This window comes from Athene noctua, chromosome 2 (assembly GCF_965140245.1).
Source record: "Athene noctua chromosome 2, bAthNoc1.hap1.1, whole genome shotgun sequence".
In the NCBI taxonomy this organism is placed as follows: domain Eukaryota; kingdom Metazoa; phylum Chordata; class Aves; order Strigiformes; family Strigidae; genus Athene; species Athene noctua.
In genome coordinates this window covers 96,616,922-96,644,033 of record NC_134038.1, presented here as the reverse complement: position 1 = coordinate 96,644,033, position 27,112 = coordinate 96,616,922, and the positions used below count along the sequence as shown (strand labels likewise).

At 37.6% G+C, this 27,112-nt stretch overlaps 1 protein-coding gene across 8 annotated transcripts in view; it reads left to right on the top strand.

Annotated features, from left to right (window-relative positions):
- Positions 1 to 2,818: 2,818 nt before the first annotated feature.
- Positions 2,819 to 27,112, top strand: part of MAK (male germ cell associated kinase) — a 32,568-nt gene continuing 8,274 nt past the window's right edge. For 4 of the 8 annotated variants that reach the window (XR_012633158.1, XR_012633159.1, XM_074899666.1 and 1 more), the window contains exons 1-13: positions 2,819 to 2,928; positions 8,304 to 8,636; positions 10,373 to 10,427; positions 11,356 to 11,477; positions 12,534 to 12,613; positions 14,407 to 14,539; positions 14,631 to 14,802; positions 19,079 to 19,246; positions 20,985 to 21,305; positions 22,329 to 22,516; positions 23,064 to 23,194; positions 24,833 to 24,964; positions 26,867 to 26,941. Coding sequence is in view for 6 of the 8 variants with exons in the window: in XM_074899666.1 (XP_074755767.1) it covers positions 8,536 to 8,636; positions 10,373 to 10,427; positions 11,356 to 11,477; positions 12,534 to 12,613; positions 14,407 to 14,539; positions 14,631 to 14,802; positions 19,079 to 19,246; positions 20,985 to 21,305; positions 22,329 to 22,516; positions 23,064 to 23,194; positions 24,833 to 24,964; positions 26,867 to 26,941 (1,678 nt within the window). In the remaining 2 variants the exon portion in view is untranslated. Of the gene's footprint in view, positions 2,929 to 3,566; positions 3,733 to 3,756; positions 4,311 to 8,303; positions 8,637 to 10,372; positions 10,428 to 11,355; positions 11,478 to 12,533; positions 12,614 to 14,406; positions 14,540 to 14,630; positions 14,803 to 19,078; positions 19,247 to 20,984; positions 21,306 to 22,328; positions 22,517 to 23,063; positions 23,195 to 24,832; positions 24,965 to 26,866; positions 26,942 to 27,112 lie in introns of those variants that run through there. The other 4 variants (XM_074899668.1, XM_074899671.1, XM_074899669.1 and 1 more) reach the window with 4 other exon arrangements.

Genomic DNA, 27,112 nt, shown 5'->3' with positions numbered 1-27,112 from the left:
TTTCCTGAGAAACATCATTTAGCAGGATGCACGATGCAGTTCTAGAGATGCATTTAGGAAAGTTCATGTCATTCCCACCCTTATCAGTAGCAGTCACATGCAGATAAGAAGGGAAAACTGAGGCATTTCATGCTGGAGTAGTTCCTCCAAACACACAGAGTGAAAAGTTAATGCAGGCCTGTTAAAACCCCTCTGCATGAGAAGTAATGAGACCGGTGTATGGTGGTGTCCCATGTCTGGATCATTGCCTTAGGTGTTCTAGCTGCGTAAAGTAAATATCTGACTGTCACTCGCAAGCAAAGGAAGGGTGAACCATTACTATTTATGCTACAGTTGGGATTGTGCAAAATGGAGAGTGCATTTCAACACTACACCTCCGGGGGCTTGCAGGAGTCCACAGGCAACACGAAGATCAGTGGGATGATACGTTGCGAATAAGTATCACACAGAAACATCGCTGGTTTGGCTCAAACTCATTCAAACAGAAACCACATGATGTTTACACAACACCTACCAGCTTCAATATGCATGCTGGCACTTGCGATGGCATTTGGGAGAAGCCAGTTTCAGGTACTTACCCTGGCATCCGAGCAAGTATCAACATCTTTAAGGACCACAACCAAAGAAGGTTCTTTCAACAGAAAATTAGCAATAGCTCATGTTGCTGTGTAAAACGAGCAGGGAAGCAGGTGCATGAGGATGTTCCCGGCGGCCCTTTTGCAAGGCTCACAAACATTGCTGCTGTGCCTGGGTCTCTTTGTTCTAGCCTGTTGCCTTTCCTTCAGTTTCCTGGTTCATAGCAAGAGCACAGCTCAGCACCTCTCTCCTGTCTTTATGACAAAATGAAGTGTTAAGTGATTGGGTTGCAGTGTCATGTCGCAGTTCGGCTTAAACACTGGCAAATTCTGTCTACAGCCTTTCTGTCTTCACGCATGTGAAAAGTTGGGGAGCGTTAGAAAAGTACCAAGAGTTGACAGATAGAAGGTCCTGGTAACACAATTTAGACTTCAGTGTTGCACCTGTGCAAAACTAATACTAAAATTATTTAAACATCAGATCTCCTGCTTGTGCCAGATCTCTGATAAGTGACTGTAATTAGACTAGAAATGCCCCAGAAGCAATCAAGAACAATGTTCTAGGGGCTTCCCAGATAAGAGGATTAAAGCAGTTGTAGGTTCCTTCCCTTCTTGGAGAAGGGATTAGTTTCACAAACCAGTCTTGCAGGCCGTGTAACAGTCACACAAGCCCAGCAGGGTCCCAGAAGGCCTCAGCCCCAAGGCACTGCAGGGGAAGGTAGCCAGAGGGGTATCTGTGGAAACTGGGTGGCAGCACCAGAGGAAGAGGAGGGAGCCCATCACTGGGAAGGAAGGGCAGCCATGGGACAAGGCTAAACTGAAGAGAGGGAGAGGAAAGGACTCGAGGGCAGGGTGGGGACAACACAGGGGCAACTGCTGCACCCTTTCCACTGACTGTGAAGTAACAGTGTTCAAACCCATCCTCACAGGTGAACACATGGTTAAACACTTTGCTACATATTGTCAACTCCTGTTGAATCTCTGCCTGAATTCTGCCCCTGTGGGTGACGGTACCTTCTCTCTTCTCACGTCTCACCTTTGAACTTCATTTTACCCAGGAGGCACCTCTGATGTTTTATTTCAATAAAGGAAATGGGCATATTCTGTTTCAGAAAATATGTTGTTTTCTTGTACTTGCATTTCAGCAAACTATGTGTGAGTGGTCAAAGCCTTTGGATTCCAGAAAACCGATTCCCATAGCCCCATATTCCACCCCGTTGACTTGAGATAAAATCAATTAATCTGTCAACGGTGCTCAACCCTCACAAAGTTACCACACCAGTTAATGAGGAAAGGCGGGGGGGGGGGGGAAGATATAATTAAGGCAGCTTCCCGCTTCTACCCAGTAAGCCTGAGCTGCCAGCTTGGTGAAGCAGATACAAATCTGAATTTCTATAACAATTTTCTGCCTTTCCCTCCATGGTAGCACTAGTAGTTACCATCTTGAAAATATCCCCTCCTTTTTTTGCTCCTTGCTCTCAGAAACATTAAAAAACAGAAAGTTCAAAATAATGTTGAGAATTAAGGCTTAAAATGAGACTTCACTGCCAAAATCACTCTGAGACTTGGACATTAAATATGCAGTTTTTCATAACCATGGCTTCGGTTCGCAGGGGAGAAACGTGGGATACAAAGGACCAAGAAGGAACATCTTTTTTATAATTTTTCCAATGTAAATATATGTATTTTAGAATACATATAGCATTCAAAGCTTGCCCCCTGCATCAATATCAGTGCATTCTAATAAATTGCTGACAATAAATAATAAAAAACCATTAGGGGGGAAAAAAAACCCACTTAAGACTTCATTCCGGCAATGAGCATTACAGATAGGAATGTCTGCGCAACCTCAGCACGCCGTGGATAGGCGCTTCTGCAGGATTTCCGCACGCCGTGGCTCAGCTGGAGCCAGTACTTGCAGTGCAGTTACCACGAACAGTAAAGCCACTCTCCAGACCGCCTCCGTACTGCGGTGCCACCGCCGGGAATCACGTGACGCGCGCCCCGACGCCCGGCAGAGACCCCATTTTACGCTACTCGCTTCTTGATATGCCCCCGCTTCCCACACCGGGGCCGATTCGCCGCCGCCCGCCGCTGTCCCCACACCCGCCCCGCCGCCATTATAGCCCACCGAGGCGGGCCCGCGGGCCCCCCGGCCGCGCCCGCCTGCTGCGTCACGTGACGCCGGCGAGAAGGGCGGGGCCAGCGGCAGGTCACTCCTACACCCCCGCTGCCCAGCGCCGTCGCCCTGGCGACGAGGCAGAGCGGCCCGGCGGCGGTTGGCGGCAGCAGGCGGCGGCGGGCGGGCCGGCCGGCCGGCCGGGGGTTCGGCGGCACCGCCCGCGGTACCGCAGTGAGTGGGCGGCCGCGCTCGGGGGCGGTGGAGAGCGGGAGCGGGCGTTCGTGTTCCCCCGGGGTCCGGGGCCGTTTGGGTCCGGGGCCGTTTGGGTCCGGGGCCGTTTGGGTCCGGGGCCGTTTGGGTCCGGGGCCGTTTGGGTCCGGGCAGCCCCAGGGTTCCTCCAGGATGAAGGAGCTGCCGGTTCAGGCTGGAGCGGGAGCAGCCCGGGTCCGTTATCGGTCCCTGGAAAGGACCAGGCTGGCCCGCGACGGGCCGGGCCACGAGTGGCCTTTCCTCGCGTGTATGAGGAGCCGGCCTGCTCTGTAGTGCCCGGCCCAGGAGCCAAAGCTGTGTTGGGCAGTGGAGCATGTGGAGACGGGCACCCTGCCTGCTGGGGCTTCAGGAAGGCAGGTGCAGGCCTTGACGGCCTGGCATGTTCAGGGTTAATGAGAGGAGGCAAATTTTTATTTATGAGAACTTGGGTGAAATTTCCAGTCCAGGCAGTCTTGAGTTTCACAGCCTGAGTAAGTGAGAGGAGACTTATGCTCCCCTTTCCACCGTGAGCATATATTAAGAGAGGTAACTGCACACTGCTAGGAAATCACTGAATGTCAGCAGGTGGAACTAAAATGGGCATGTATTGAAATGTACAGTGAGGTGGAGAAGTTGAAAGACGAGTAGTCTGTGTTCCTTCTGGACACCGCCCAAGGCTGGAGACTGGAAAGTCTAGCAGCAGGTCTCACCAAAGCCATTGCTGTTCTACAACTCGCTGTACCACTCACTGCATTGCTAGAAGAGGTTTCACAGTGGTGGAAAGAGGTAATCTTGCTGGCACGGAGCAGCAGCATCCAGGCAGGTGAAACATCCTGAAAAAGTTGGTCTTTGGTTTGAAACCAAAGCTTGTTTGGAATAAAATGAGGGAAAATACTTCCAGCAAACTGGAGTTTCTGATTTTTGATATGCCCTATCCTGAATGCTTGATACAAATAAGTGAAACAACATATTAGATGCTTGAAGAGACTTTTTTTTAAAAAAAAAATAAATTAAGGCAGTATATTTGAAAGTACAAATATTTATCGTTGATGTTATTAACTTCTTCCTTGCAGCTGAGTCATGCTTTTAAATAACTGCTGATCTTTGATTAGAGTAATGTGTTTGTAGTTAATCTCAAGAAATAGATCCACCGGTATGGGATCTGATTACTATCAGCTTTAGTTCACTACAAAGAAGGTTCTTGTAGTAACAATTCCTTTATTGGTTTGCGGTTAGTCTTTTTTAACTTTTAAAATTTGTATTGGCACACATTCTGTACTGTGTGATACTGGCAGTTTTGATCATTGAGCATAGTACTATGCTTCGTGGATGGTTTTGGTGATTTCAGCAGTTACTGTGAGCAGGTTGGTGAAATTGGGTTGTGTTTTACTTATCTGTGTGGGAAGTCTTTACTGGGTCATTATCTTAGTTTGTATTCTGAGACTCTGTTTAGCATGCAAACATAAAATTTTTGGTAATGCGTAATACTTGTACAGCAGAAATACAGATGGTTTACTGTTATTCATTACATTTTGAAATGTACTTCATACATCTAAAGTAATTTAAAGTTGTTGCTAGTGCTTAAAATAAAACACCACTAATATTGTAAAAGTGAAAATTTGCTTAAATCGCTTAGTACTTGTTCAGATTCTCTATATTTACACAGATTATTAGATTTTTTCAAGATATTTATTTTGTCCTCTATTTGTCCCCTGGTTTAATCCTTTCTTAATCCTATGTGAAGAGATTATGGGCAGTAGTATGTCATTAAGAGTATAAAACAAGCTGTTGTTTACAATAGGATTGCTCGTTTTCAGTTTGGAAACTGACTATTAGGACAATTTTACATTTTAGAGCATCATATCACTGAGGAAATCGTATCATATAAGCTTTAGGATGCAAAAGGCCACTTCAGAGGCTTGCGTTAACCAGAAGAGCTAGGTTGAGCCCTTGCTTTTCCCCAGGTTGGTGCAAAAGAGAAAACTGAACAGCAAATTTGAAAAAAATAGAGACCACAGAGAAAAAATTGCACACATGAGCTGGATACATGTGGTGCAAAGTACAAAGTGTGCAAATGTCTGTTGTAGTGAATGTGAATCTCTAAAGCCTTTATATTTTAACTCACTGTGCTCTGTAATTCCAGTAGGAGCAAAAAAAGCCCCTGTCCCTGATGTCACACCAGGCTGATAAACACAAGTTCTTGGCAGCCTCGTTAATCCTAATATCGGTGGAGGGTGGCGGTTGGAGTCTTGCAGGATCCAGTGCTGTACTTCTTGGTCAGCAAACCTCTGTCACCTTCTAGCATTTCTTACAGACAGCCGCATGCCATAGCATTGCCACAAAATTAACTGTTTAGTTGTTCACAGAACTATCTCAGTTTTAGATATTTCTTTATGAAGGATGAATTCTCTAAAAAGTTAGAGAAGAGCTTAGAGTCAAGGGTGATGCCTGCAGTCCTGTTTTCTCTGCATTTTGTTAGTTTTCCATTGATGATGTATCATTACAAGAGTTCCCTTGTAATAGGCACCTTGTAAGTGACCAAGCCAACGCTTTCATGAGTTATTAGTGGAATGGCCTAGTGTGCATCAGCGTGGTGGTGAATGTATGTGGTATGCGAGATGGTACCTAGATATTGTTGTCAGGGTACGTAGTTTTCATACCTGGTTTTGTGCATTTCCATAGAGCAATTTTGACACTTACATCTGACAATTGAAGGAGTGTGCTGACATTTCTGTACTTTACTTTATTAGGTGTTTTTATACCCTAAAAATTACAGGATACAGCAGAAGATGATGAGGCAATAAAATATATTACAGAGCAGGCAAAATGCACAATTGTGTCTGTGGTGTGTTACATTACATAGGACTTCTGGAGGGAAGAAGCACTATATGTGATGCTGTTTCAAGTGCACATGCTGAAATAATAGAATTGGACAAAAGGGGTAACTGTAAAAGCATGTGACTAATTTATACTCCCCAAAATTACTTGGGAAGCTGATAGCATTTAGGCACCAAAATTAAAGGACTTAAAGGTCAAAAGGTTTCTATCTAGATTTGCGTTTGTTTATGGCAAATACAGAGGTTTTCATCATGGTATTTTGGTTCACTTCAGAGAGCAAAAGGTTGGGCATGAAATACATGTGAGTTCTGCACATTTTTAATATATTTAACTCTAGGAGTTCAGGCTAGAGCTATCTTTGACAAATACTGCTGAATCCCCTCCGAAACCCATCTCTTAAACAAGGTACAATGATGTTTGTTGAAACAGAGAAATGCAGGCACCCTGTACATTTAACTTCATGTGATATGCCTATGTATACCTATACACAAAATGCATATGCAGTTTATCATTGGTGATGCTTTAGGCGCAGGTGCTGTGTTTTAAAATGTGTATTAGAATATTTTCAGAAAGGTTTCGGGTTGTTTTTTTTTAATATATATGAAATTAGCAATTGATAACTTGCAAGATATGTATGTAGTATGCCTCTTAACTTGGAATAAACTCTTGATCATCTGCTTGTTACTGGAGTCTACAAATAGTCTTCTTGAAGAAATGGCATTATTCAAGGTATTAAAGACTATGCATGCAAACACTTTGGGGAATAAGATACAAACTGAATTCTGAGAAAAACAACAGGCTTAAATATATGAAAGTCCAATTTAAAATACAGTCATAGTTTAAATTGTCTATGATTGTTACTTTTTGTTAAATCTGGGTTTTAGCTTTGTTATAGAATATGCTATTAACCAATGATCTTGTTTTACTCTGACAATGGCTTTTGGGGGGATGGATAAAAAAATTCTGAATATTTTTCACTGCCAAACTGGTGCTTGTAAATTATAATTTGTAAGATTATAAATTGAGATGTCCACTCGGTCACTTGTTACTGGCATCTTGACAACTGATCTAAGATTCCTCTTTAGTAACAGAAGCAACAGCTAAGTAACAAGGTGCATGTTATGACTTTTCCACGGAAGCAGCTTTTTGAGTAATAACAGCTTAGAAACATTGATGTATTGTCCAGGCAGATGTTTCCTTTACACAGCAGTCTACTTGATAATTCTGCATTCACACTCATAAGAGGCCAGTTTTATTGCTGAATTTTGCCAGGCCTGTAAATCTCAGGCCTGAGGCTTGTTATCAGTGGAATTTGAGATCCTTAATGTGTTTGGACAGACTTACGAGCCTGTAGCTAATTCTGGTGTAAGGATAAGGCCTACAGAATTGCATGCTGAATTCTGCATCTCCTATAGAGGTAGGCTGACAGTGGATGCCAGTTGATTTGAGCCTTGCATTTTCAGAAAGCAGAGGTAAAAGGTAGAGATAATGCTGGAATTTGTTTAGCAGTCAGTGGTTTGTGTTTAAGCATTTGGGTTATGGTGAGTAAATGGTATAGTGATCAGTTAGTTTTTCCTAGGTCTGCATAAATAAGTGGATGACTACTGTGAGTTTGAGTAAGTGCCGTTAACATCAGTTTTTAGGATTGCATCTAGTAGGCAGCTGGTGCTAAGGTTAGAATTAGGATTTGTGTGTAGGACCAATGGGAACTGTCCTTCATGTGAACGGTTGGTGACGATATTGTGTATAACAAAAGCTAGGGTTCAGATTCATGTCTGGATCAGGATTCAAACTAAGGTTTACATGTGTTCCAAGATAAAGATTCAACATTGTTTAATGTGAATTCTTTTCCAAATAACAATTCAGGTCTAGTCTTCCATACCAGTGCAGGTGAGCTCTATAGTTCTCTCTACAGGCCTTGTAAAACTGAACAACAAACCCTTCAGCCATTACTGTGCCTAATCCTGTGACTGTAGAGTAAGAATTCTGTAGACTGCAGAGCAAGGTATCCAAATACATTTATAACAACTCGATTTACCTTGGTGAAGAATGCAGTGTTTATCTTGCTTCTTCACCTCCCTTCCTCACTAGCATTAAGCATAGTGAGCCTGCTTGCACCACCAATCCAAAACACAGCATTCAGACCCCAGGTTTACCATAGCACCCCATTCAAAATTTGGGTGATTCTGTCTATTTTCCCAAACTTCAGCCCTCCCTTTGTTACAGATTAGGAACTTGCTGTCTGTAAATTAAGGAGTTCCATCAGAGGCCATCAGCCTTAAACACACTTCTCTGGTTCTAGGGAATTATGACAACAATATTGACCCTCCAGTCCCTGCTTACTCTAACCCTAATCCTAGACTAGGCACCTTCTGTGGTTTGAAGGATTTAAAGGAACTAGTTATATTGAAGTGTTCTATTTAAAGAACACATACATATCTGGGACTTAGACACACTACTATTTGTATCTTTCTCAAAATACTGTAAAATTACATATTTCCCTATTATTTTTTTTTAAGGATCTGCTTGAGAATGACCATGTTCTTCTGTCTTCTTAAACCTTAAATCGGAATCTCAAAGTAGCTGTAATTTGGAGGAGACTAGTGAATATCCTGCTCCATTATGAGAAGATATTCACCAATGTAAAACAGTCTGGAAGATTTCTCTAAGAAAACCAAAGAGCGTATAATCCTTTAATAATCAGAAGACATTTAAAATTTCATGAGCTTTTGTCTCTCTGGGTCTTAAAAAATGAACCGTTACACAATCATGAAACAACTAGGTGATGGCACCTATGGCAGTGTGTTGATGGGGAAGAGCAACGAGTCAGGAGAACTTGTGGCTATCAAAAGGTATGTAACATCTAAATTCAGTAAAGGTACTCGCAAAAGCTTAAAGCTTTTCACTTTTAACTTTACTATTTCTGCCATCTGTGTAGAATAGAAAAAAGAAGTCCCTTTTTAGGGAAATTAACATAAAATTTTTTTAAATAAGAAGCTTAACAAGGTGATCGTGGGTCAGACTTCAGTTAACAGATCAGCAGAGATGCATCAGTTTCTGTAAATTACTCATCTTGGCCTCTTAAAATTACGTGCTGCTTTTGTTCAAACATGCTTCCTTCTAAAAATGTTTTTAGGCTAACACCAAAGGAAAAGCAAAACTAAATGTGCAGTTGATTAATTAGGGAGTTTGTTTATTTATATGACTAGAAAGAATACCCATCAATGAGTAGACTTGAAATACCTTCCCATACCTCCAGATCTTTTAAGGTTCTACATTAAGTTTCAGATATTGTTACCTGGTATTTATCACTGAAGCAATCTGGTCAGGTAAATAAAGGCTGTATCCTTGCATCTAATAAAGTTGTGTTGTGTGTAATCATTGGCATTGTCATACTTACCTAAAAAGATTATTACAAAACAACAAAAATTCTGCTAGAGGACTGGGGAAGTTACCCTACAGAACTGCAAACAGGATGTAAAGTGTAAGTTAAAATACAAGAGATTGTATGTTGCTGAGGTTTTTTCTCCATTTATGGATTTACTGCAGAAAGATAATTGTAACATAATTGACTGACTTTTGTTATAAGAATTTCTGAGAATTTCATGTTTCTTCATATCCTGCTAGTACTGTTACCTAAATTATTAATATTAATCTAATCTTAAAAAAAAAAAAATCTGCAATTGATTATTTTCATTATTTTTAGGCAAAGGAAACAACATTTTGTGGGAAGTATTCTTCATTTTCATGATTTCAGGAATTGAAATTCTTTTGTGTGATTTTTAAGTTTTGGATTTGGGGAAGGGGACAGTTTTGGTTGAAGATAGATTTATTTTAAAAGATTTAAACCCAAGGTTTTCATTTAACTCTAGATGCGAGAACTTTACAGAAACACAGTAAATAACATGACATTCCCAACCCTGTCCCAAGATCTGCAACAGCAATTATCCATGTTTGTATCTATGCAAGACTTACAATAAACTAATCATTATATGTAACAGTGTAATACATATATTTCTATGTATGTATAAGTATTGCTAGAAAAAAAAGAAACTATTTGTATTTGGTATTTGATACCTTGGGACAGGCTTGTAAAAATGACTGGTCAAGACAGATGCTTAATTACAATGTTAAGAAGTCAAGATACTTTGCAGATTTCAAAAATAAAATTTTCTGGTTTTCCTAGAATGTGCAACTTAGGCACAAAGAGGTGATTTTTCTGGTTTGAAATATCCATGCTTTAAGTGCAGTGTCTCTAATGTTTTCCTTGTTGTTAAGAGCACAATTCAAATGATACAAAGGGATTTTGTGTCCCTGATGTTTTTATAAATACCTCGGACTATCATGGTCTCTCTGGCTAACTACTCTTCTAAAAATATGTTTTCAGTGATTAATCATTGAACACTTAAATTTCTATCAATTCTAAGAGTTGCGTTTGTTTTTAATTATGTTGCTGGTGGGTATTCTAGCATGTTTTAAATTGAGTTCAAAATACAGCTAATGCTACACTTGGAGAAAAGCATGTTTAGATTTTTTGTTCTAAAAGGATTCTGTACTGGAAATACTTTATCTTGTATTTGTATTTCAGAATGAAAAGAAAGTTCTATTCATGGGATGAATGTATGAATTTGAGAGAAGTCAAGGTAAAGTGATGAACATACCACATCTAAAAATAAGTGTCCTGTTAGGTTTGTGTGAAGAAAAAGGGCATTACGATCTCCAAGCATAAGGCCAAACTCTGTGAACTATTTTTAATGGGGGTGAGAGGTTCCACACAACTGTGGGCTGCTGGCACTCCTAGAGCTCCTACTGCTTTGTGGAATATCCCACTGTTCTCAAGCAGTGGCTGTGTCTCGCAGCCAAGCTTCTTGTCTTTGAGAGAAAATAAAGAAATTGATTTTGTTTGTATGTGTGTTTCTGTGTTTTACCGTCCTGCTCTTTCATTTTACCGGCAGATTTCTAGGAGTATATCCAGTCCTTGTATGTGGGGCATTTGTAGAAAGCACTGGGAGTTTTGGCTAGCCAAATGATAGAGTAACACTTGAAATTCTTAAATTCCAAGTCATGCCATGGTTCGGGCATCTGATTTTCTCTATATACAAAACTCCCTAACAAAGGAGTTGGGTATCCATAGTTTAGGTTTAACTTACTGGAAATTGCATGTAATCAGTATCTCCAAAAAGAACACCTGTAAGAATCCTTGTTCTTGATAGTTTCATAACAAAAGAATTGCTGGGTTTTCTTACTCAGTTCTGTGAGCAAGTGCTGTTACAGCTTCAGAACTGTCTTTCATTGTAGGGAATTAGGTTTTTATGTTAATCTTCACCCCAGCTATGGTGTGATACCTAGAAATAGAAGGTTTAAGATAGTATTCATATCATTGCTGCCTTTATTTTGAAATTAGTTTAAAATTCTATTTTGTTGTTCTCTGAAACAGATTACAAGATAAATATGTACTATCAGATGGATGTTTTGTAAATTCTTTGCTAGAAACTTATGTGTTAAAAATTTTGTTCTGATAAGGAATCAAAGTCACTGAGTTATCTGAAGCCATATTTTGATCTATTACAGTCTCTGAAGAAGCTAAATCATGCCAATGTAATTAAATTGAAAGAAGTAATACGAGAAAATGACCACCTTTACTTTGTATTTGAATACATGAAGGAAAATCTCTATCAGTTAATGAAGGACAGGTATGTCTCTTTCACAGAACAAATAGTGTGTCATCATGCTTTATTTAATGATTCTTATGGTATCTTGAAGAACACATTGGAATTTCTGGTTTTGGCTCTTCTTGCAGCCCCACTGATGTGAACAGGAGTTGCTGCACCTGCTTATCTGAGGGTAGAATTCTGCATTGCTCTGCGTTACAATGTTGCATATTGTAATGCTTTTGGAAATAACAGTTTGTTCAGTTGTTAACACAATAGTTTGCATGTCTTTGGTGTGTAGAGCCATGAGAGAAATTCCAAGTACTTTTTTTTTCTTTATTAGCTTTCACTTTAACGTATGAAGGATTGGATAAACACTGTTCTGCTTTTGCTCATGGATTTGGCTTAAGGTGGGGTTTGTCATCTGCATGTACATGCATGCATGCTCACAAAGAAGACCTATATATGGAATAACTGTGTGACGGTTGCAGTCTTGGAGAAAGAGTACCTAGCAAGGCTTGCAAGGTGGACTTTGGAATAGGACCATCCTTTTCAATAACATTTTTCTTTGCTCAATTCTTCTGCCTTTAATGTGTGTTTCCTTCAGACATTGCCATGCACCTTTTTCTCCTAATGTGAAAGCTCTTAGGTTCACATCCTGAGATGGCTGCCAGCAATATTAGCACAGTGTTACCCTACAGTTGAGAAGCATTGCTCTCAACCAGGGTTCCCTTAAGGGTACCACTGGGTACCACACCTACCACAGTACTGCGCTGTGCGGTCTCTTCCTTGCTACATTACTGTGCATAAAATGTTCATCTGGTCAAGCACGCTACTGACCAGCCAGCTTCTACATCGGATCATGAACATCTCTGCAGAGAAGTCCTTCTGCAACACTTACAGTAAGTGAAATTAAGGCCTGGCAGCAAGGGAGTTTTGAGATGAGAGCTAGTTGCATCTGTCCTCCTTTGTGAGCAAGACTTGATGGGTCTGTTTTCTTCTGTTCATGAGGTATTGTGCAAAATGAAGAAACACAAATGTTCTGAAAATACTTTTTTTTTTTTCATTATGTGAAGTTTTTAATCTGTTTCTTCACAGAAACAAGTTGTTCCCTGAGTCAATCATCAGAAACATGATGTATCAGATATTACAAGGGCTAGCTTTTATCCATAAACACGGTAGGTTTCATTCTAGATTTATACTGTGTAGCACTTTTTAAGAGAATAAGATAATGCACAGTAATAACATGAATAAAAATATCTAGCAAAAGCTATTAATTATCTCTAATAAAAATTATTCTTACCTGTTTCAAGTATGGTGTGTCTTTAAACCATACCTGAAGTTACGCTTTGTTTTCGCAGAATCATATTTTCCTCTTTTTGAAAACATTGGATATTGTTCATGCGTTGTTCAGTACTTTTTTCCACCCTAGTTACCACATGAATAAACAAACTAAAGAAACTTGTATGCTGTGCTATATTATGAATTTGTTTCCTCAAAAATACCTATGTAAGGACCATCATACTTTACAGATGGCAGTTTCTCCTGTCTTGAGATACTGTAACTAATGTGACACCCTACATCTAAAAAATATTGAAATAACTTCACATAGAAATTCAGTCAGTCTTCTTATTAAATACAGCCTGTATTTAAATATTTGAAGAGATGGGACTTCTCTAGGAATTACAAGCACAGTCTAAATAAGAGGTGCTGTATGCTCACAACAACAAAAAGTTTCACAACACTTACAAAACTTAATGCTCATGTTTAGTATCTGTTTGCAAACTGCCTTCTGAAATACAGGTATTAAGCTCCTTTGTCTTTAAAAAAGTAGTAATTTACTCTCTTGATCAACTTTTAAATTTTGTACTTCACATCACATTGGTCTCCTTAAAACTTTCCAAAGACAATAAAATATTAGCTGAAAATGAAATAAGTGTTCCCAGTGATCCCTGATTGGCTTTCATGTACCCTGGTGAGGCCTGTTGATGAATTCAAATAAATAATTAGTTTGTTCAGTATTATCAAATACCCAGGAGTTGCCATTTCACATCTTTGTGATCAAGATCACATACTGTTCTCTAATTATTAGCATCTTATTTTCCTTCCTCATTTCTACATGGAATAAATGAGAAAATGAGAATTTAAGAAATACTGCCATTTCTAAGTTACAATATCCATTTTTTTTTTTACCATAAGTGTTTGGGAATGATGGGTATAATAAATTTGAACATTCACATTTCGTTGTCATAATTTCAGGCAATTTCTTATAGTGATCGTCAGTTTTTGCATGCAGAAATCAAATGCTTTATTGTAGCAAGTGAATTTCAATTGAAGTGATTTGTATTATAACAAATTGTATGTACCAATTAAACAGCACAATTTATTTGCTTAGTGACTTAACTGCTGTCCAGGTATGTAGGTGCTTAAGCCAACAGCAAGTATGAAAGAAACTTAATGTGCCTGCATTACTAATATTATCATTCCTGAGCAGAATTTTGGTATCTTCTGTATGTCTGTCTGCAGATTGTTGTTACAATGATGAATAAACTAGTTAAAAAATCATTCAAATAGTTTTATAAATCAAGTAAGTGTCAGATGCTCAATTTTTCATTATCCAAAACTGACAAAACAGTTGTAGTTTTTGCAAAGATATCATTCTGAAATTGGTTTGTTATTCGATATTGCTGCAATAGCCAATTCATTTCCCTTAGTGTATTAATGACAGTTTACATTTGTTAATTTAAGAACACTTGGTGTAATAATCACTGGAGGGAGAATGTGTGTGCTTGTTGGGGGGAGGGTTACCATCCTTTTATGTTGAATTAAAAAAAAAAAAAAAAAAAAAAAGGCAAAAAAGCTATATTCCTCTAAAACATCCCAGAGTGAATTTTTGATTACTGTATTGGAGGTTGCTGTTGAAATAAGTGATGAGACAATTTGCCATTCTTTTCTGTCTGGTCTTCTATAGGATTTTTTCATAGAGATATGAAGCCTGAAAACCTTCTCTGTATTGGACCAGAACTTGTGAAAATAGCAGATTTTGGTTTGGCTAGAGAACTAAGATCTCAGCCACCTTATACAGATTATGTTTCTACCAGGTGGTAAGTATATTAAGAAGGTAATACATTATCTTAACTAATTACCTTTGTCTTACCATTTTCATCTATCTATTATTTCTTTCCATCCTGATAGGTACCGTGCTCCTGAAGTTTTGCTAAGATCATCTATTTATAGCTCGCCTATTGATATGTGGGCAGTTGGCAGCATAATGGCTGAATTATACACATTAAGACCTCTTTTCCCAGGCACAAGTGAAGTAGATGAAATCTTCAAAATTTGCCAGGTATTAGGGACTCCAAAGAAGGTAAGATTTAGTGAAACTCATGCAATTGTATCTTAAAAAAAAAGTTAAATAAAATTATTATTGTAGAACATTGAATGTTATCTGTCTTTCAGAACATACATATAAATTACTGTTTTAGTAAATTTCCTGCAGACTTAAGGTTTTTTCAACAGTATTTCTTTTAAGCTTCCCTTAAGACATGTAATGCTAGTCTTTTGTTGCATATTAGCATCTGTTATGTATCACACTATTACGTGTAGCCTTCTTTTCCTCTGATGAAAGCTGGATAAAGTTGTTTAATTTAGTTCTTTAAAGCTATGCATATTGGAAAGAAAATCAGAAGCCTCCTAGGATTTCATTTTGCCACAGCCAATTTGTTTTCCTTTCCTGAAAGTAATTCTTCTAGGGTGGCAACCAGAATTTGGAGCTTCTAGAAGATACCATAAATTAGACAAATTATGCTTTTCTTATGTTTAAAGCATAAAGGAAACATTTGATCTCAACACAGATATAAATATTACTAGCAATAAGAAGTAATGGAAGAAAAATTGCAGTATTTTAGAGAGGAAAATTATTTTCAATTATTTTTATGAATGGGCTAAATACTTTAAATGTTTAAAATTACAAGGAAGGTTTGGGTAGTGTGTATAAAAATCTATGCAATTATATTTACTTGAATTAAAAAGTTGTTTTAGCAAATGGATATATGAATATGCAAGAAAAGAATAAGCTTACCGTGAAAATTTTGATTAAACTGAAAAAAACATATAAATATTGTTTGGAGAATAAGGTAAGAGATGGCAGATGTATATCAGTACTTTATGGGTGCAAACAGAACTTGAAGAAATAGTTGACAGTCTCTAGATCTAAAAAACTGAAGGATGGGAGAGAAAAACACCAATTTCATTAGTGTTCTACTGATACAAAATATAGCATAATTCTTATCCAGTAAAGGAGCTGTTATCAATAGAGAAGTGAGGAACAGAAAACTTAAAACAGAAATAGATTAAGCTTAGCTAGGAACATGAAGAGCTTGAAGTGGTGGGAAAACATCCAAGAGAACATACTGAGAAGCAGGTGCAAACTCATGAGAGAGCAGAGTAAAAAGGTCAGAGGTGAATAGTTATAGATGATCAGTTGTGGAAGTGAAAATTGTGTCTAGAGGATTAAGTGGAAATTGCTATGATGTGTAAAACAGTGCTTGCTATGACAATCGTGCATCAGAAAAAATGTAATATGAACAGCATTTTAGGACTCGAGTTTTCAAACACAGATGTTAAGTTTCTTAAGCAGCTCACAAGTCTAGGATAGCAAGAACATTTGGATGTATGTTAAGAGTATCTGTGAAAGAGCAACATACTAGCTTCTGGAACATTTTCAGTGTATAGCATAAATAGTTCTGGAAGCTCAGGGAGATCAGAGAGAGATTTTCGCTGTGTGTGGTAGCAGAGCAGTGCTGAGCTGACTGCTGTGTTTTTTCTCTAACCTTTAAAGCAGGGGAACAGAAGCAAATCATGACTGTTTATATTCTGTCATTCCCTGACTAGCAAACTGCTGGCGAAAGCAGGGAGCATTACCAGCTGAGTATTTCAGAGGAAACTGTAGCCTCTTTAAAAGACCCTAAGGGTCAGAGACACTAAGTCAGGCCTCTAGGATCAGGAAGCTGTAATTAGTTCCTTTGTGCCCCTGTCATCTGCTGGGCAGACTTGAGAATTTTATGTCCTTACAATGATGCTAAGGCATTATTCAGGGAGATCACTGCATAAGAAGAGTGCTTAAATATTATGATAGGAATTATCACAACAAATGATGGATTTGTTACAAGTGAAGTACTGTTCTGCATTCTGAAAAAACATCAGTGGTTATTTGAATAGTCTGGTTTTGAAGATGATTTTACAAATAAGGGTTTTTTTGTTCTTTTCAGAAGTACATTTTCATTTATTCCATTATCCTGCAATAAGGAATTGCAGGAATTATTCCCAGAAGCTATCGTCATTCCAATTAGCCCACCTTTGTTTTAGTCCATAATACCTAACTAATGACATCTGTGAGTCTGGTTTTTTTAAATAGTGACAGGCAACTATTTTGCTTTGTGAATGATGTCTGCTTTATTTATAAAATGTTGCTTTATTTAATAAAGAAATAAATTGCACTATTCAAGTACTGGCAGTGATGGTACACTTGTAGTATGCTAATTTAAAGAAAAAGCTGATGATCTGAAAAGGAGAGATTAATGAAACACATTTTCATTACTTGAAGGTTGGCAATGGCACCTTAAATAATTCCAAATTCTTTTTTCCAATAAATTGAAATATATTTTTCATTTTTGCACTTGTACTATTTTCACTGTATCACCGTACTTCACCAGTTCAACACACAGCCCTTGCTACTTTGTTCTAAATAGTTCCCTCCAGTAAAGGAGGAAGATGTAGCAGAGGAGGAAAGGGTTTATCTCCATTAATTTAAATGTATAAATTATTCTCTGAGATGGAATAGGAAGTCACTTGAAGTCTTGAGACTTACTTTAACCAGACTTGGTTTATAACTATATTTGAGTTCTTTGATTACCATAGACTGTGTTAACAGAGCTAAAAGTGTTGTACATAAGACACATAATAGCTAACATGGTATCTTAAAACCAAATTCTATCAAATCAATTTACTCTATCCACAAAGCTTGTTACACTGCTAGATGAGAAGAAGCACTAATATCGTACATTTTCTGCAGTAAGGTTTCTGATGCTGTCCCTCAACATTCTCATCAGTATATTTATATAAACAAACTGCATGATTAGTGCATATCTGTTTTGAAAGCCTTATTCAAAGAGTAAGCTTTTCTGGTTCACATTCAAAATGAAAGATAGATTGAAAAGGACTCTTGAGTGGTTCTGCATCTGATTAAATTTTTAAATTGTATTAAAGGCCTTCTGATGGAATAGATTTTACTCCTTAAATTGATAGATAGCAGGCTGGGGAGGACTGAGTATGTTAGAAGACAAGATTAGAATTCAGTTTCTTTATAAAATTAGAGATGTAGCTTTAAAAAAATTTCTTTAGTAGTACATGGAGTGCTGTATTTAGGCAGGAATAATCAGCCTCATAAATATTTGTGAATAACTATCCAGCTAACACATCTGTAGAAGAGTATGTAGACATAGTGCGTTGTATGTCAACATTGCAACAAAGACAAATACCATACCAGTGTGTAGAGAAAGGAGTATTGTCTGCCGATGTATGAACTATTCTTTCTGTTCAACTCACTATATTATGTCCAGTTTATAGTTTTGCCTTTCAAGAGAGAAAGTTGAGAGTCCAGAGAAGAAGAAAAGCTTTAAAAGCCTAGACCCAGGAGTTCAATCATTTGGCTTTCTTTTCTATACAAAGGAAGATGTAAGACAGGAGAAGAAATACACCTTCTAATGTATAAAAAAGCTGTTCTAGAAAGAAGAAAGAAATGGTCCTTCTTGGTGTCCATGGATGTTAGCACACTCAGCAATGGTCTTTTACTGTTATAAGAGGAACCTATCTTTTTCTAACCTTGAGCAGAATTAAGCTCTAGAATAAGGCTGTTTTAGAGTGGTTGTGGACTGCCAGAAACTGGAAGCTTTTTGAGACTGACACCTGTCAGGAAGGGACAAGGGCATGGACTAGATGATCTCTTATGGTTCTTTGATAATCCTATGGTTCTGTATTGAAACAATGCCATTATTAAGCAATGAAGGACCTTAGGGTTTGCGATTGGAAAGTTAAATACTAAAAAAAAAAGTTCATCTGGTGGTCATGGCTTTTTTCTGCTGCAATAGTGTCCAGTTGTAATTTAATCACTGACTATCTTAATGATGGAATCAGTGGTATATTGTATAGGCTGTGTCATGGTTACACAACCATGGTATGCTGGGTGGAAGGGCCTCGCCTCTACTATTCATATAAAGAGGGTACATTGAAGTCAGCTGTTTGAGCTCGTTTCTGTGTTAGATGGGATGTTCAGTACCGCTGGTACTGCTGTACTCTCTTCTTCAGATAGAGTATGTCCAAGTATAGTAACCACAATGATGGTTCCACCTTCTACCTACAGGATTGTTTGAGAAGGACTGCCCTTGGAGACTGATGCTGCATTCACTGGTGGTGTAATAATTGTAATGGAAAACAGGAATGCCTGTCTTCTGCTATATAGGAAGGAGCTACACAGACCAGGCATGACTGACTCAAGCTGCATAAAATTAAATTTGATCTAATACCTCAAAGATACATAGTCTTTGTCTTTTTTTTGGTACTCATTTTTCTTTCCTTTGAAACAGAGCGACTGGCCAGAAGGATACCACCTTGCTTCGGCCATGAATTTCCGTTTCCCACAATGTGTCCCCATAAGCCTAAAATGTCTCATCCCAAATGCAAGTAATGAAGCAATACAGCTTATGAGTGATATGCTGAATTGGAATCCAAAGAAGAGACCTACAGCAAGTCAGGTCTGAGCACCTGAATGATTAAGTACACGACTGAATTTTCTTGCACTGTTAAAAAATTGTAGATACAGAAACCAATTGATTGTCATAATACTGATGGCCAGAGCAACATCTCATTTTGAACTCTGATGGGAACAAGACTGAGTAGTGAGGAAAGTTCTTAAACCTTCTCAGCAGACATCATAAACTCTTTAGTTATTTCTGCAATGTTGTCTTCTGTATTGGAATATTCTAAAATTTTCTCTGTACAGAAAATTCTGAGCTGCAAGTTTCCTGAATTGTCACTATAAGTCACTTCTGCCACCTTCTCTTTCCTCCCCCGTCTGTATGAAGGAGGATATTGAAATTAAGCTTTGCTTTTTGTGAAGTTGCAGATGGAATGCAGTATGGAAGAGCAAAGGATTATTTTTACTTGGAAATGAGACGTAAACTGTACTATGATAACTTTGTGAATAAGATATCAATAGGTCACAAAGGTCATAGTTAACTTAAAAAAACATTTCAAGGGCTAAAGATGGTTACATTCTACTGGGGTTTTTTTGGTGTTTTTTTTTTTTTTTTTTAGTATTCATACATTCTAAATAGGATTGCATTAGGTATAAAAGGGGAATACAATTGGGAATGAAAAAGGACATATTGCAGGTTATCTTAGGTGGATGTAATATAAGTGATTCAGAAGTGGTTAAGCAGATGATACCGAGTAGAGCAACCATTTCTCTCTGCTTTATAAAGCATATCTATTGTTACAGCCACTGAGATAGTCCAGGGCTGTATATCTCTACACAGAATACTGCATGGTGCTTCATGAAAGCAAATAACCAGCTTTTGCCCAAGTAAGTTGTCAAGGAAGCAGCTGCAGCAGTTGTGTAATCCACAGCCAAAAGGGAGAGTTTAGTGCATATACATGGAAATGTCTACAAAGGCAGCAATTCTCAAGTGCAGCTGAGGCAAAACTTCTCTTGGAGAGCTAACAAAGAGTAGGATCCTACCCAGAAGGAGTAGCAGAGTGTGTTGCTTTGACATAGGAGGAGCTGTGTTAATAAGGTATGTCCATGCTGTGCATCTGACGGTGACCACAAAAAGGTTAGAGAAAAAATGAAATACACATCTGCCTGAAGACAGACCCTGTAGTTTCCTAATAACCACCATGAAGTCACAGCAAGCACAGTGAGTGTGCTTCACAGCAAAACAAAATCAGGGAAAGCTGGTGATAAGAAAATGAAGGAGAAACTTTGCTCATTAATATCCTCTAATTGTAAAACCCATACTTTAAAAAAAAAATCAGAATTGTGATAATTAGCAGGTTTTTTTATTTAAATATTATTCACTGAGTTGCCAAAACACAGCTACCTGTGGAAACGTAATAAAGCATATGGTGAAAGTCGTGGAGGCTACCTGTTCTAAGACTAAAATCTTTTACTGCATGAATATAGGATGGTGTTGAATATAAAACGCACCTCAAAACACAAACTCCACAAAACCTAGATGTAAAGGAGGGAAAGAAAAGACATGGCTGCTGTAACATGTACAAGTCAATCCATCTTATTAAATTATATGATGGGAAGATTTTAAAAAACAGAACTGACAGTTGTCAATACACACTACATATGATCTCATCATGTGTCCATCTTGCATCTGTGCTGTAGAGCTTGCTCAAATGCTTCAGAAACATGCTTAGATCCTTGATGAGGTTACCAAAGTCAACTTTTTGAAGTAAAATTACTATGTTCTTTTTCTCCAGGCTTTGAAGTACCCTTACTTTCAAGTTGGCCAAATTTTAGGACCTCCTCCACAATATCTGGAGAAGCAGACTCCTGTAAAATCAGTTCAGCCAACAGAGCCAAAGCCAACTTTACCTAACCTGGAAGCTATATCCAGGTCAGAGCCTCTGTCTTCACCTGGAGTACCTGAGAACACACAGCCACAGCCCCTGTCAAAGGTTAACCACCAGCCTCTGCAGCAAATTCAGTTGCCTCAGAATACAGCTAACCAGCAAGTACCAAAACAGCAGCAGCCACAGGCACAACCATTTTTTCCAACTATCAATAAAAACTCACCGCCAGTAAGTCATCTTTGATAAATATTTAGGTGGTTTTATTAAAAGTTCTTCCTATACTCAACCAGGCAATCCCTTGAAAATTGTCATCCTTTTTACTAGAGGAAATACAGATAGACAATTAATGACTTATTAAGGCTATAACTGCCCACTTACTGAAATTTTACAGCAAGCCAGAATAATAGATTGCTTGTAACAACAGCATATGTTCATTTATAATAGCCTTTACTGACAAACTTATGCAGTAATGTAGTTACAACAGCTGCTGTTTATTGACTTTTGAGAAACAGTTCACAAAATTGTTGTTAGTATACGGTAGAGAAGTGGAAAGGGAGAACTTCAACTGCCTCAAGCAGGAAAATACCTGAGAAAATTCATCCAATTCCTAAGCTTGTAAGAATTTAACAAGTAATATTTTTAGAAAGACTAATATTAAAGTTTGGTTTCTAATCATTTTGCTTTCCACTTTCACTGAACTGCAATATAAAGTATGTTAAAAACAACAGGTATTCAGAAAATACTGGAAAAAAAAATATAGTCAAAGGATGCTTTTATAATCTAGTAATTTATTTCAAAGAGAATGTTAAGGAAAGGCCTGACTTAACTTATTTGCTGTATCTATCCTGGGGCACTCCTAAACCCTGAGTGTGATTGCCATGAATGCTGTGCACCGCTGTGCCCTACTTCTTGAAAGTTCATCTACTACTGTTGAGAGCATGAGTTCAGCAAGATACCACTAGCAGAGGCTGAGTGCTGAACTGGGTCTGCAAATAGAGTGTTATCTTCACTGCTTCAGATAGATCTGAACAATTTAGGGATGACAGCCCAAAAGAGCTATACTCAAAATACCTGCCATCATTATTGTTACATTTTGTGCTCAAATGCCTTCTGAGACTATGACCAAAATAGGCATAACACAATGGGAAAAATTCTCTCAAAGTTCTTAGCAGTAGTCAGGAAGTGAAATAGATACAAAATATAGAATTTTAGAATAAAATTTAAGATTTTTTTTTTTCCTATTTAAAATAGAAACAAGCAGCTAGTGGCCCTAGTGGTGCAGTAGGTCCTAAAAGCTGCAGAAGACGATGGGGTCAGACTTCAGTAAAGGCAGTGGATAGCTGGGATGACTTGGATGACACTGAATTTGGAATGTCATGTTCAAAGAAGCCTAGCATTTCACTGTTAAAAGAAAAGAAAAACAAGGAATGTATTTTTAGGTAAGTTCTATAATTACAAAATCACTTTTTTTTTTTTTTTTTGTAAACAGTGTCCAGTAGATTTATAGATTGATTAAGACAAATTGCTAAAATATAAGTCTCCAAAATTCCGCAAGAATGCAAAGAGCTGTATGAGCAGACCAGCTTAGGGTGTGGTGTCGATATAGCACCAGTAATATCCAAACTGAATCAAATTTGTTTTCAGGCACTGTATGGATTAGATGTTCATCGTGTTATTAAAAAAACATGTGTTTTACTAAAATCAGATACACTAACTTAATCTCCTTTGTTGGTTAAATTCGCTACTCATTTCTGCCACAGTTATCCATGTTTGCTCTTATTCCGTAGTGTTGGATATACTTTTTTCTTCAGAGTCCCCGATCAGACTCATGAGGTATATGAGATTTGGCCGTTACTTTGGGGGAATAAATTATAATTGATGAGAGTAGGGTAAGAGAAGAGCACTGCACTCTCCAGGCTAGGGTCTGCCTGTAGTATTCTGAGATGGAGTTGTTGGTCACATTGTTTGAATATTTTGATTTTTCAGTGTGCCAGAACCAAAAGCTTCATGCTGTATCCAGACAGGAGGGGAAAATAAGGCTCCGATGAGAAATGATTCTGGAAGATCAAATGCATCAGCAAAACAGTACTATCTAAGACAATCAAGATATCTACCTGGTAAGGGTAAAAGTCAATACATATAGAAAATGCAAGCTGTCTACATAAAGTACATTTAAGCTTTAGGTTTCACTGGATAATTTTGCTTTTCATAGCCAGGCTAAATTTTCAAGTTTTGGACTAAATGTCTTTTCCAGAACATATTACAATTGATGTGGAAATTCCTGGTTATGTAAAGGTGGAAGGGAGCTCAACACTGCTTGCACACCACAGAAGTTCACAGGCCCTCTTATGTTCATAAAACCCTCAGTAATATGAATCTAACATCTCTTGGATTCCTAGGAATATATCCTGATTGACCTGTAAGCAAGTGTATCTATCTGAGCACTAAGGAAACTACCCATATATATACCCTATATATAGTGCATAGTTCTGGTTTTCAGTGTCAGAAGGTTTGGGGTTTTTTTAACTTAAAGTTCTGATAAGCACAGTTACCCTTCTCAGTAGTAGGTGTTTGAAGTATCAGCCACTCCACACTCGTAGGAATTCACACATTTCCCTTCCCAAGGCAGTCATCCTCCTTGAAAACAAATAGCTTAGTCTAAATATGTGATTTTATCAGGAAAATAACATGAAATATTGTAATTGCTAGGAATAAGAACAGGAAGGAGGAGAAAGAAAAAGGAATGTTTCCATCAGTATTCTGAATATGTTCTATAATCAGACAATTTTCTTGGTGTCTCAGTATCTTTATTACTGTGATGGTTTGCACAATTACAGTGTCATAACTTCTCCTGTAATCCACATGTGAGACTCTAGGTGGCTCACAGAGGAATTCCTGTTTGTCAGGCAAGTAGCATTGTTACAATGTATCACTAATTTCCCAGGAATTCATTTGGCCAGTGATGACTTCTGAATATGAAATCACCTACTGGCTGTTAAATAGGAAGCCCAGACACTCAACAGTTTAAGTCCAAAAGAAAAAAAAAAAAATTTAAAAAGAGTGGAAGCTTCCATCTAAATGTAACACAAACAGAAAGTTCATCTACGTTTCTTACCTTTTTTTAAGCATGCTTGTGATGCCTCACTGATTTTAGTAGAGTTTTCAATGAGAAATTCATAAATACATATTTAATTTCAGAACTTAAGAGAATGATAGCTCCAAGGAGCATATTTGTAATTTATCCCTATTGCTTTAGTTCTGTTACCACTAGATCTGGGAGCTGCTTTCATGCTGTGTAATCCCATTAACTCTTGTAATGCTCATAACATGCTGAAGTACCAAGAGCCTCTTTGTCCTAACTTTTAACTTATCCCTTGAAGAAACAGTTTATTTTCAGCCCAGAGAACCCTAGGTATTTGTAATTTGTATTAACTGTTTGAGAGTCAAAAATATCAATAATGAGATTATGGTTTTATAGAAACCAAGTAACTGTACTAAAAAGGCTTTTAAAATTTCTCTTGAAAGCATGAAGAGAACTTGTTCTTAAATCAGTGTCTCCAGTTTTCATGGTTTGGCTGATAAATCTAACCTAATCAATGGACATTGTTGTTTTTCATTAATGGTGTTTAAATTATACCATAAATACCATAAATAACTCAGTGTTGTTTTACTGTCCTAGAAATGTCCATTTTTCATTGTTTGAATTATGTTTGAAAATTGATATTTATAGCAATTTCCATAATTTGTTTTCTAAGGTGTAAACCCTAAGAATGTCTCTTTAGTAGCAGTCAATAAAGAAGGATCACATGGAACCTGGAACAACCCGTTGTTTTCTAAACCACTGGCACATACTGGAGGAGGAGTGACTTTCAACAGAAATACTACAGGTAAAAGTGTAATTAAAAGGGGTCACATTATATCTCATCATACTTTATTTAACTAATTTAGTGAAGACCATCTGGTTTAACTTCTGTTGTAAGGCTTAGCCTCTAAGCTTTTTTTTTTTTCTTGCTTTAACAACAGACTCTTAAAATAACAGCTTCTTCATGTACAAGCTACGTATTTTGCTTTCAGAGTATAAAGGAAGTATAGACCAGCCACTATTAATAAAGTTCTGTCAAGATAAATTTTTTCCATAGTCCTCTTAGACCGTTATTTACTTGTTAATTTAAGCAAGTAGTTTGACCTCATTACTGCCTGGTCAGTGTGCTGTGGGACACTGTCAAACAGAAGTCTCACATATGAAAACAAGATGGTGGGTGGTGTGCACATGTAATAAAAGCCTAATATTCTAAACATGTCTTTTAACAGTCTACTAGCCTTGTCCTGAATACGTTACTGCATGAAAAGTTCCCTTATTTTCAGCAAGGAACTTGCAGTAGAATCCCTTTTGCTACTGTGTTTTGTGAAGAACATTATTACCAGAATTTTATAGAGTGAAGACTAAGACTAGTTAAATGGCTTATCTAAGATTTCACTGAGGAAAGCATCAGACTCAAGACTAAAATCGATCTTCTAACTGCCAAGCCCTATACTTTAAGTACACAGTCCCATCACACTGGTATGGGAGGTACCTTGTTACCAACTTTGCAGCCACTGTCCAGCAAGCATGAGTCACTCCCAAATACTTTCATGCCAATAAACCACCTAGCCTCACACTTACAGAGTTTCAAGTTTGTTGACATATAGATGCCACACCTTTTTTTAATAGAACTTTACTAACCATTTGTAGTCTCAACAAACCTGATTTTCTCACTGAAAATCAGGGGAGGTGTAAGTTTCAGGTCCATCTGAAATTATGGTAAAATAACCACACCTACTAGAATTTTGATGGAACGGAACAGACGTTTTAAAGCAGTCATATGTACTTTTTTGTTTTACAAAATATAGTATCTGGGTGCCTCAGAATTAATAAATATATTCATAAAATAGTCTTGCAAGGGAATTAGGCACAAAAAGGCAAAGAGCTGTTTCCAAAAGTATGCATTAATAAGCTAGACATCTACCTACTGAATTGCACTGGAAATTAAGATGAATGCTAATGCTAAAAATCAGTCCTTTGTCGTACTGGCTTACTTTGGATATCTACCAAAAGTTTAAAGAAAAAGAAAGTAAAACATTATTTTGTAAGTTCAAAAATACTTGGTATTATTTCCATCGGTATCTTAAATTGCATATGATGTTTCATATACTGGGGAGGCAACAACATTTAAGACAGACACATATGAAACTAGGATAGCTGGCACACCAATCACAGAAATACAACACATGTAAATTATATGGTTTTTATTTTTTTCATATTGACAAAATTGAAAGTTGACACTGTGCTGTTTATAGTTTAAATAACTATGTTTAGTTTATTTAAGTGCTTTTTTTCCTCCTCTGTCATCCACAACATTGCCCTATGGTGAAATAAGATAAGAGCAAATAGTTACAAATGCATTATTCATAAAGAATTGTAAGGTTATGTTCAGTCAACTTTGCACATACACCTGAGTGCTTAAACTTGATTTATGTATTTGTATGACTGGAATGTGATTGCATTGTTGGTTAATCACATTTTTATTCCATTATTAGAAAGGACCTTGTAAAGTAACTTGTTAGAGTAACATTTCCTGCTTCAGAAAACATAGCAATAAGCCATTATAGTTACAAATCTGTCAGAACTTTATTTTTTCTTGCTTTGTTTTCCCTCATTTCTTTTACATCACCTAGCCAGGTTCTTCATACACTTTTTCTAAAGTTCTGTCTTTCCATCTTTTTCTTCCTTTCCTTTTCCTTGTCTACAGATGAGAACTTAATTATACCTATTGAAAAGCTATCATGCAAAGAAAGGTTGAATGAAAAATTAGAGGATCCAAAAGGTAATTTATAGTAATTATAGCCTGGTTCTTTGCACATTGCCTATTTATGTTTTACATTTTCTTGTAAAAATTGCACTTACAATGCAGTTTCCAGATGATCCTATACTTCATTTTCAGTTGTAATCTGTTTTGTCAAGCCTTGCTGTCTTCATTGTGACTTCTTCTGGACTT